The sequence below is a fragment of the Copadichromis virginalis genome, linkage group LG3 (assembly GCF_057382275.1).
Source record: "Copadichromis virginalis isolate Kocher_CV1m ecotype Utaka linkage group LG3, C_Virginalis_male_GT1.1, whole genome shotgun sequence".
NCBI lineage: Eukaryota > Metazoa > Chordata > Actinopteri > Cichliformes > Cichlidae > Copadichromis > Copadichromis virginalis.
Window position 1 is genome coordinate 38,764,956 of NC_140620.1, and position 10,507 is coordinate 38,775,462.

General features: G+C 40.3%; 2 protein-coding genes across 3 annotated transcripts; one reads left to right on the forward strand and one right to left on the reverse strand.

The window, feature by feature from the left end:
- Positions 1-957: 957 nt before the first annotated feature.
- On the forward strand, positions 958-5,268 carry trmt10b (tRNA methyltransferase 10B). 2 transcript variants are annotated; one of them, XM_085450999.1, is made up of 9 exons: positions 958-1,004; positions 1,262-1,408; positions 2,484-2,592; positions 2,692-2,822; positions 2,933-3,085; positions 3,301-3,379; positions 4,328-4,395; positions 4,487-4,610; positions 4,696-5,268. In XM_085450999.1, exons 2-9 carry the CDS (start codon positions 1,265-1,267, stop codon positions 4,818-4,820), a joined length of 933 nt encoding a protein of 310 aa, XP_085307125.1. In that variant the 5' UTR covers positions 958-1,004; positions 1,262-1,264; the 3' UTR covers positions 4,821-5,268. The 2 variants fall into 2 exon arrangements, with proteins under 2 accessions (XP_085307125.1, XP_085307126.1); XM_085451000.1 differs by lacking the exon at positions 958-1,004 and adding an exon at positions 1,021-1,057.
- A 1,642-nt stretch (positions 5,269-6,910) lies between these two features.
- Positions 6,911-10,103, reverse strand: LOC146714591 (interleukin-8-like). The gene is made up of 3 exons (XM_085451002.1): positions 9,961-10,103; positions 8,716-8,851; positions 6,911-7,469 (listed from the first exon to the last, which is right to left on the reverse strand). Exons 1-3 carry the CDS (start codon positions 10,010-10,012, stop codon positions 7,349-7,351), a joined length of 309 nt encoding a protein of 102 aa, XP_085307128.1. The 5' UTR covers positions 10,013-10,103; the 3' UTR covers positions 6,911-7,348.
- Between the last annotated feature and the right edge of the window lie 404 nt (positions 10,104-10,507).

A 10,507-nucleotide genomic window follows, 5' to 3' on the forward strand; every position in this document is an offset into this window, starting at 1 on the left:
AAAGTAATTCGTCGTACAACTCGTTAGAATTACGTTTGTGTTTCCCCATAAAATGACTTGAAACACATTTTCGCATACTTACCATTCTTCTTGACTAACATTAGTGTTAGCATGCTGTCTGTGCAGCTGCTCGCAAAGAGACTGTTGTGTTAGCAGCATAATGCAGATGTTTCTGTCCTGTAGCAGTTTTTCTTTTTGTCCAATAAGAGTAAAAGTAATCCATGTCCACTAATTTCCTCCTCAGGCACATAGATTTAAATAATCTGAACTGCGAGTGGGATCGACAGGCCAGCAGGCTAACAATCCCAGGAAACTGAACTGCGGGAACTATTACACAGCATCATTGTAAAAATCTTGGCACAAGTGGTTTTCATCACAAAGCTGGGGAAGTCCTGCATTATAGGAGCCACAACATTAAAGCTGACCTATAGCAAACAACGCTTAAACGTAGAAGAACAGCTCAGTAAAATAAAACACAGCATAAACAAGGGTTAAACATTTAAAATAGTATAAAATTAAGGAGCTGAACATAAAGCGATTTAAATAAAATAGTAGAGTCCTCTGTAAGAAAACCTGAATCTAATAGAATAAGGAGCTAAACAAGATAAATATAAAGACTGTGATATGAGGCAGACACTCTTGATAGAAACGTGCTGGATTGAATGCTGTGAAAGAGCAAAATGAAGGGTCCGTCCATCCGTCAGCATTCATTTCATATTAAGTGACACCGCCCTCTACTGGCTGTTTAGTGTAAAAGCAAACTATTTGACAGTAATCCTGGTTTTTGTCCACGTTTTTTAAATATAATATAAAACCATAAAAAATAACAAATAATGGGTTTATGTTGCTCTGGACCGATCAATAAAGAGTTACAGTGCATTAATCCTATTTTTTTTTATCATGTTGACCCGCCTCTTCCATATTATTTACGCTTACGTCATTCATCTGCGCCGCTCACATGTTCAGTAACTGGAGGCTGTGAGGCGACTCATCTCCCGGCTCAGGCATGTTCGCTGCTCTCTCTCTGTTGAACCTGCAGTGTTGCTGTTAATGTGTCGTTGAGTAATTTCTGTTTATGTTTATAGTTTGGTTTAAACAGCAACACAAACACGGAATTCCTGAAATGTCTCCACACACACACACACACACACACACGGACTCTGTTTCAAAGTCTGCAGCTACCTCAAGATGAACCACAGAACATGAGAAATGCGTGGACATTTAAAGAAGAGCGTCAAGTTTCTTTTGTGTGTGTTTGCAGGGCATGCCTGCTGGGATGGCTCATGCTAAACCGGAAACGAGTGAAGTGCAGCTGAATGGAACTTCAGAGCTCATGGATCTGCTTCACATCGACGTGGAGACAGATGCTGTGGACCCCAAGCCCGGGAGAGAAGACCTGCCCTGTTCTGTGAGTGCACAGTGATAATACTAATGATAGTGACTTTATTAGTGTAGCACATTTAAAGGGCTCACAGTGCGTCACAGTTTGGATGGAAGCACACATTAAGATCAGTCAGCATGGCCCATAATAAAAACACATAATCAAACATATGGTCTTACAGTTCCTGTATTCACACTTCCACACACACACTAGAGGAACAGAAACCCCCAAATAATGGGACAACGATTAAAGAAAAACAAACCTATAAAAATGAGTTTTCAGCAATCTTGTTAAAACAAACCACAGATTCTGCTGAACTGACGGCTGTTCCAGTGTTTAGGAGCTACAGCTTGAAAAGCGTGATCACCTCTGGTTTTAAAATGAGAGCAGGGAGCACATAGGAAGCACCGATCAGAGGATCAAGGTCTCAGCGGGTCTGCGGCTCGGCCACGCAGAGCTTTATATGCTATTATTAACATTTTGAAACAGTTGAGGCTTCCTTCATCATCTGAATTGCAGATATCACTAAATTACTTAATTTTTAAATTACACTTTTTTATCCAGGGGTGTGAAAACTGCTAAATAAAGGTTTGAGGTCAACATGATATGAGATGACCTGATGATCCTCTTTAATTTGTACACCCAGGTGTGGGACCACGTGCTTGTACGCTTAATTTGATGATGTACTGCAGATTAATGTCAGGATTAAAGACAATGACAACATTTATAAGTAAATCTGGTTTCCTGTAGTTTAAGTGGATTACTGGTCTGGTAGCGATGATGGTTTGGAGGCAGTGGCACTGACATAAAGAGACGTCAGAGGGACAACTCAGGTTGAGCATTTTAGAGGTGAAGTTAGAGACATGTGCAGGAATGGTTGATGTATTGGACAAGGGATGTTGAAGATGAAGCTACCAGGCAGGAAGAAAAGAGGAGGACCTCAGAGAAGATTCAGGGATGTAGTGGAGGAGGACATGTAGAGGGTTGCTGTGACAGAGGAGGATGACAGGAACAGGGTGAGATTTCCAACAGTGCCTCTGATATCTTGACGCTCGAGAGGATTATTGCTGTGCTCACAGTTATTTGTCTGGTTAATGAACAGAGGAATGTCCTGAGGAAGCAGCGGCACTGGGAGAAGCAAGTGGCTGCGAAGAAGAGCAGGAGGAAGGAGGAGAAGCTGAGGAGGAAGATGAATCGTGAGCTGGAGTCCGGTAAAGAGAAAACAAAGAGAAGCTTAAGGAGGAACTGAAAGTCTCCAGCTGGTGACATCACAGCATCTGTCCCTTTCCTGTGTGTTCTTTGACATTCAGGTGCTAGCACAGAGCGTCAGTTTACCAAGCGGGTCATGAAGGCGATCACTAAAGAGCGTCTAGCTGAGGCTCGGTCCACGGGGCTCAAGCTCTGCGTCGACCTCAGTATGACAGACTGCATGTCTGATAAGGTCGGTGGACAATGAAAAACCTTACAACGTTTTCAGCTTACCAAAAAAACCTCCTTTCATTTAAGAAGGTGGTGTTTATTCACTGCAGCAGTGCACGTTTTGTGTTTCAGGAGATAAGCCGACTGGCAGGCCAGCTGAGGCGGCTCTACGGGTCGAATAAGAAGGCGACTCGACCGTTTCACCTGTTTCTGACAGAGCTGAGAGAGGACAGCCGTCTCTACAGAGAGTGCGTGCGAATGAATGACGGCTTCCTCAACTACACGGTGATATATATAAGTTTGTTTTTACAGTTAAAAGGATTTTAAGTGAACAAACCCTTCAGCAAATCTTTAAAACAATTTGCATGTAAGCATTTATAGGACTGTAATTCACTCATTAAAGGACACTTTTGAGTTTATGTTTCTCAAAATGTTTTAACCAAAATTGCCTCAGTGTTTTATGAGCAGGTGCTCATGTCTCCTGTGTTTGTTTTGTTCAGATGGATATAACAGACGGAAGCTGTCTGGACCTGTTTCCTCCAGCATCGGTTGTCTACCTCACTCCAGATGCTGAAGAAGGTGTGAAAAATAAATTAGATTAGATTTCATTTATGTCTTTGTTTTGCTCTTGAAATGCATCATTTGTCCAGCAGGTGGCGCCATTTGGCTGTCATGTTTGCTGCTGCTTGTCCCGCTCCTGTTTAGCATTTCATTAATATTATTTTCAAAATTAGTTTCTCGTTATGTGGAACTTTAATAAGATGAGATTAGTAGAAAACAGCATTAAAACACTAAAAATAAATAAATAAAATATTTACAGAGAAACAAAAATATTGCACAAGATGTACACTCAGTGGCCGCTTTATTAGGCACACCTGTTCAACTGCTCTTTTACACAAATATCGAATCACCCAATCACATCGCTGTAACTCAGCGCATTTATTAATTCAGACATGGTGAAGACGACCTGCTGAAATGCAAACTGTTCATACAAGGCAGTGCAGTAATGGTGTAATAATGTGGGGAATATTTTCTTGGCACACTTTGAGCCCCTTAGTACAAACTGAGCATCATTTAATCACCACAGCCTGCCTGAGTACTGATGCCATCCACGTCCAACCCTTTATGACCACAGTGTGCCATCCTCTGATGGCCGCGTCCACAAAGTTCAAAACATCTCAACCTGGTTTCTTGAACACGAGTTTGCTGAACCTAAATGACCCCTGCAGTCCCCACATCTCAGTAGAGCATCTTTGGGATGTGGTGGAACAAGAGATTCAGATTGTTGATGTGCAGCAGACAAATCTGCAGCATCTGTGCGATGCTCTCATGTCAATATGGACCAAAACCTCTGAGTAATGTTTCCAGCACCTTGTTGAATCTGTGCCATGAAGAATTAAAAGGAAAGAAAAGAGGGTTCGACCCAGTACTAGGAAGATGTACCTAATGCAGTGGCCAGTGAGCTCATGTACGTTATATAATTTGCTGACATTCATTAAGGTATTTTTTTTCCTCCTTTGTTTTCAGCGTTGGAATCCGTGGATGCTGACAAGGTTTACGTCCTCGGTGGTCTGGTGGATGAAAGCATCCAGAAGGTATTTTTCTGTAAAACTGATCCTAACACAGACATCGCATAGAGTAGGACTGTAAGTATTATATCCAGTAGGTTTATTTTCTCCTCTGCAGAAGTTGAGCCTGTCCAGAGCCGGAGAGCTGAGCGTCCACACAGCGAGGCTGCCTATAGACGAGTACATGGTGAAAAAAGACAACGTGAAGAATTTCCACTCAAAGATCCTGGCTGTTAATCAAGGCAAGCAAATATTTTGTTTTGTCCAGAGGACACTGAAAGGTCTTTACCACCTGCTTTGGGTAATAAAGTTTTCCTGTGTCCGCAGTGTTTGACATCTTGTTGACTTTCTGCGACACCGGCAGCTGGATGGAAGCCCTGCAGACGTGGTTTCCTCCAGGGAAGGGTTACGTGGTTGCAGCAGGCGATTCGCCGCTTCCTCCTGCAACATAGACTCATCTTGTAGAATAAGGACTTCATTTAATTTCATATCAACTACTGAAACTCCTGTGAAAGGACATTGTTAGAGGAAGACTCTTCATGCTGGTGGTGGGAGCTGTGACTGGTTAAAGAGGACAGCACGCTGCTGTTCAGTCATTTTAACACTGACAGATGTTTATTAGCTTTAAAGTGACTGCAGGGACCACACGCAAGAGCATTTTTGACTGTTTTACTGTTTTTCTAGAGTCTTCATATACGGCCTTTATTTGTTATTCTCCAACTTCAGCTTCTGTGAACGGCAGCATTATGAGTATAATTTATATGTATATAGAAAGATGATTACATTTCTTAAAATGGACCAAGAGTGAAGTGTTTTGCACTGAAAATCTTGCTTTATATGAATGTCTCTATAGACACTGTATTTTTTAAACTTCATGTGTATAAACAGAGTTAATACACACTTGCACTTTCAATTTGCAGTTTTACAAAAAAGCATAAAAAATGGCCTGTATTTATATAGCGCTTTACTAGTCCCTAAGGACGCCAAAGCGCTTTACACAACCTGTCATCCACCCATTCACACACACATTCACACACTGGTGATGACAAGCTTCATTGTAGCCACAGCCGCCCTGGGGTGCACTGACAGAGGCGAGGCTGCTGGACACTGGCGCCACCGGACCACCACCAGTAGGCAACGGGTGAAGTGTCTTGCCCAAGGACACAACGACCGAGACTGTCCGAGCTGGGGCTCGAACCAGCAACCTTCTGATTACAAGGCGAACTCCCAACTCTTGAGCCACGATCGCTAAAGCACATTATTATCAAACAGAACTTATGAAAAGAAAAAACAGTTTTAGTGGTTAAATAGGCCGGACTCCGTTCTAGCTAACATAGGATGAGTTAATTAAAAAAAACAAATACCCAAATTTTATATAATGCATATTTAAAATGGACCTCTGTTGCTAATCTCCAGCTCCAGGGTAGCTTTGCATGATTCACGGTTCAAAATATCCTGAATCACCTTATACTGGTCCTTGGTGCAGACTCTCAGTTAATCTATTCTTATAAAACAGACTTTCTTTGATTGGCTTCCCCTTGCAAGCAAACAAACAAACAGACAGGTTTTAACAGCTGGTCTGAGGCTAATGTGCTCACAGCACTATATTAGGGGTATCTCCTCTGTCTGCCTAAATAATAGATGCAGGAAGCGATAGATTTCAAAGCTACAAAGTGTAGCCTCAAAGAAGACAATCACTGCACAGGAATGCAGTGAGAGCTTACAGAGGAGATGCTTTTAAGCCAGGCTGGAGTGTGCTAAGGACAACGTGGAGAAAGATTAGGCGTCCTTTGGTCAGATGAGTAAAAGCTGGGACTCTCTGGCCACACTGCTTATGTTTGGAAGAAGTGAGAGGCATGCAACACAAAGAAGACCGTCTGCACAGTGAAGCACGATGGTGGAAGTGGGAATACTTCAGTGTGGCTGGAGCTGGGAATGTTGTTAATAATAATAATAATAATGAGTGCATTTATATAGCGCTTTTCAAGGCACCCAAAGCGCTTTACAATTCCACTGTTCATTAAGGAGGCAGGAATCGTGAAGAAAGAAGGATATGACTTGAATCACATTCAAAATCTTTTTTTTTTAAAAAAATATCAGGTTTGAGGATGCAACAGTCCTCTCACATCTGAAGTTTTGCTTTTATATTATGTAAATGTTAATGTGTGTGGGTTTTGGTGCATTGCTCTTCTTGTGGATCAACACAATCCTTTACTTTAACTAAACTTTATTTGGTGCTAATGACCCCGATGGGTCAGATATACTGTACATAATAATGTATGTTTAGAGCTTTAATGCTTAAATGCTGTTCAGATGTTTCTTCTGAAAGTGAAGTTTTCTGAAATCTGATATTAAGAGTGCCAAACGGCTAAAACAGTGATGCATTCATGAAAAAGAGCTGATGTGGAAAGTTGAAGCGTCATTGCATCAAGAATGTCACAAGTTTTTCAGTGATAATATGCTGACATGTTAAAAAAAATACCATAATAAACATATTAACAATATTGATGTTTTATGTGGCCAAACATGAGTTGGCTGCTGGAATAAACAATAAACACATTTTAGTTTTCAAACATTTTTATTTTCTTTGCAGCAACTTAATTTTCATTATGCAATAACTGCATTGATCTGAGTGTTTCTTTAGCATTAAATCATTTGTTGCTGCTGATCAACAAGATTCACCAAAGGAAGTAGAAAAAAGGAAGTGTTACGTATTACAGTGCTACATATTTAATGCTACATGCAAGATCTGCTCATACAATCACTTGACTGGTGGGTTTTTTTCCTTTAACACCCTGAAAACAGGAAGCTTTTCTTTTTCTAAAATCAGTGTTGTTCCATATATTGGTGTAAAATATTCAGAAATAAACAATCAGTAGAAATAAAATAAAGTAGCAAAAAAAAAGAAAAAGAAAAAGTGGGTTAAATATTGGCTTCAGTCATGGCTCAGTGGTCAGGTAGCTGCAGACAACTGCAGGATTTATGCCCGTTTCTTGGAGGTCATTCCCATCTGCTGCTTCTCCAGAAAGAAGTTGATCAGCTTCTTCACCCAGGCAGAATGAGGGTTCAGACAAACCTTTGCTCCGTTTGCCAGTCCAGCTCTGATTAAAGAGAATTACAGTCAGTCAGTGCTTAAAGGTAAGTAGTGCTCAGTGCAAACCTCTCTGTGATGCTTTGGATCTGCCAGCCAGCATCTAATTCACTTTATTTAAATTATTTCCCCCACAAAATCGTCAAACTGCAATCACAAGACAGTTACCAGGAATTAAAAGAACCAAAAAGAGCATATTAAACGTCGAGGGAATTATAACAATTTCAAGTGAAAATCCATGTGCAGTTCACAGATTACAGTAATCAAACCAGCTATCGATAAAATCGTCACTGAGACTGAACACTCAGGTGATTAAAGACAACATGGTGCAATCAGAGAAATGAGAGTGAACCTGTTGACTGAAAACACAAACTCTGTGTGGAGCTGATCTCTGCAGGTATTTGCAAAACTGTGATGTGGACAAACCTCAGTGTTTTCATGTGAACTCACTGTGAAGTTATACAAAAATGTAAAAAGTGTTGGGAAACAGTTCCAAGAGGCCTTACTGGAACTTCACGGAGAGAAAATCTGATCCGTGTAAGAGTTTAATTCCAGCCAAGTACCCGTCAGGCAGTTTGATTAACGATGTTATCAATGCTCTGTTTGTATGAGCATCATTAAACATGTTTCAACAAATAATACTGCTGCCAGCTTTTAAAAAAAGGCCTTCAGTGTTTTCCATAAAATAAGTTTCTAGTTAATTATTTAATTAATTGAGTAATTTGTCTTAAAAAACAATATGCTATGGTATTATTTTTAAGGTTACATTTGGAATTGTGTTTAAGAGCGATGATACTCCCAGTTTGGCTGGAAGATCGAGTTGGATTAAAAAAGTGATGCAACATGAAAAAATGTAAATAATGTCCCTTAAATCAGAGAAAGAGATTAAAAGTGTCAGAAGATCAAAATGCACATAATTTATAATTTACAGAAATCTTAATTGGCACAAATCTTTTTAAACTTTTAAGCAAAAATGTAAGAGATTTGCCAGATCGAGCTCAAATAAGTTTCCTTTTGTATTTATTTGTATTTATTTAAATCAATCCATGAATTATATACAGTTTACAGTGTTTATACAAGACTTAATCAAGATTGTTTAAGATACTGGGGACCAAATGTTCCAAAAAATACTTTTTTTTATAAATTATTTCCTTTTTTAAAAGCATCTAAATCTAAATTGGATTATGTGAGACACCTAATCCTATTTTTATAATAAGCCTTTAGATTTAAAGGGTGATTGTGACAGGCTGACTTACATGACTTCTGTGTCCGGGCAGTGAGGCCCCTCAGGGAACAGCTTGATGCTCCTCAGGGTGTCTGGAGGGATGATCCTCGACTCCACCTGCAGGCACCGGCAGTGGGTGTTGTAGTCACGGCTGATTGGCGGCATCCCTGTCGTTAGCACACATTTGACAGCAAACAGCTTTATCTTTCCTTTCTCACCTCCCGTGAACTTGAATATAAACTTGAAGACATCAATTAAGCTTGCGTTTACTTCAAAGGTCATGTGAATGTTTTCAGGGTGATGTTTGTTTTACAGCTTGTATTATTCTCCAGTGTCAAAGAAAATCTAAAGCAGCTCTAAACAAGATGAGTCGTGCGCTTTACATAATGATGTTTCATTGAAACTCGGGGGAGGAAGTCATGCTGGGAAGAAGCAAAGCCAGCCTGTGCCAAAGTTCGCTTGGCAGTCAGTGTAACACACACACACACACACACACACACACACACACACACACACACACACACACACACACACACACACACACACACACACACACACACAACTACAACTCAGTGACTGGAAAGCTTTCCAACGGCACGTTTCGTCATCTCCTCCCAAGTTGGTGTTTTGACATTCTTAAGAAAAGCTCTTCCCTTTTTTTTTGCTCTTCCAGTCATCTTCCTGTTTGTAAAATACTCGCACAAAGACGTTCTCCATTCTTACTGAAGAACTGAAAGACGTACCGTAATAGATGGTGAAACAGTCTGGTCACGATCACGCTGAAATGTGACACCACTTAGAAAAGTCACATGGACAAAAAAGGGCCCGTAAAACGCTCAGTAAGGTTTTCCATTAGTTAAAGTTTTAATCCATTTGTATTCTTTTTTCTAAGTCAATAAAAAATGATAATAATTCCAAAACACTCTTTCAAATAGAGGGAAATGTACACATTTTGTGCACTTTAAATCTTTTTAACTATCCTACCTATGAAATCCATTAAATTAGCATTTTATTTTAAATGACTATAGAAAAGTATTTGTGGATTTGAACATTTCTAGTAAGCAATGAATCTTTTTTTGTTTGTTTTTTGTTCTTGTCATGCAGTATTTGCAAATGAATTCCCATTTTCGTGCAGAGATGTGGAAAAATATTCTCCCTATTTCTATTTCCACCAGCAAATTTAATTTCTAAACATTAAGGTCACGTTACGCTTTCCAGAGAACAGAAATGTTTATTCACACAGAAACTTCTTACTGTGTAGTGATCCAGTTCTTACCGTGGCTGAGGACGAGCAGGGTCCCAAACACAATCAGTACACAGAGTTTCATCTTGTTTCTTGCTGATGCGGCTGCTTGCTCTGTTGTTGAACACAGACTGATGTATTCCAGCTGTTGTAACTGTTTTCATGCATCTGCACTCTAATATTTATACATACATCTAATCATGTGATTGTTGTGAACTTCTGCAATTAATTTTGAAAAACACACGCACAGAGAGGTATGTGTGAGTGTGCACGTTGGTTTCATTTTGTTGCGTTCACATGTGCAGCAGAAGGCAGTCATGGGACGGTGGGTTCAGGGGACGATCAGAGGCCCGACTGAGGTTAGACACCATGCTTGCTGCGGTCAGCAGTCCCAGAAATGAACCACACAGTTGGGACATGTATGTCTGGGTGTCCAGGAAAAGGCTGCGAGTCCCTTCTGTTTGTCACAATTCTGCAGAAGCACAACACTCTGTGTAAACTCTGTGATCCCCCTTCTCACACTGAAAGAGGAAAAAGATCAGCAGACACAGTTTTGTAAACAATCTCAGTTTATCGTAGT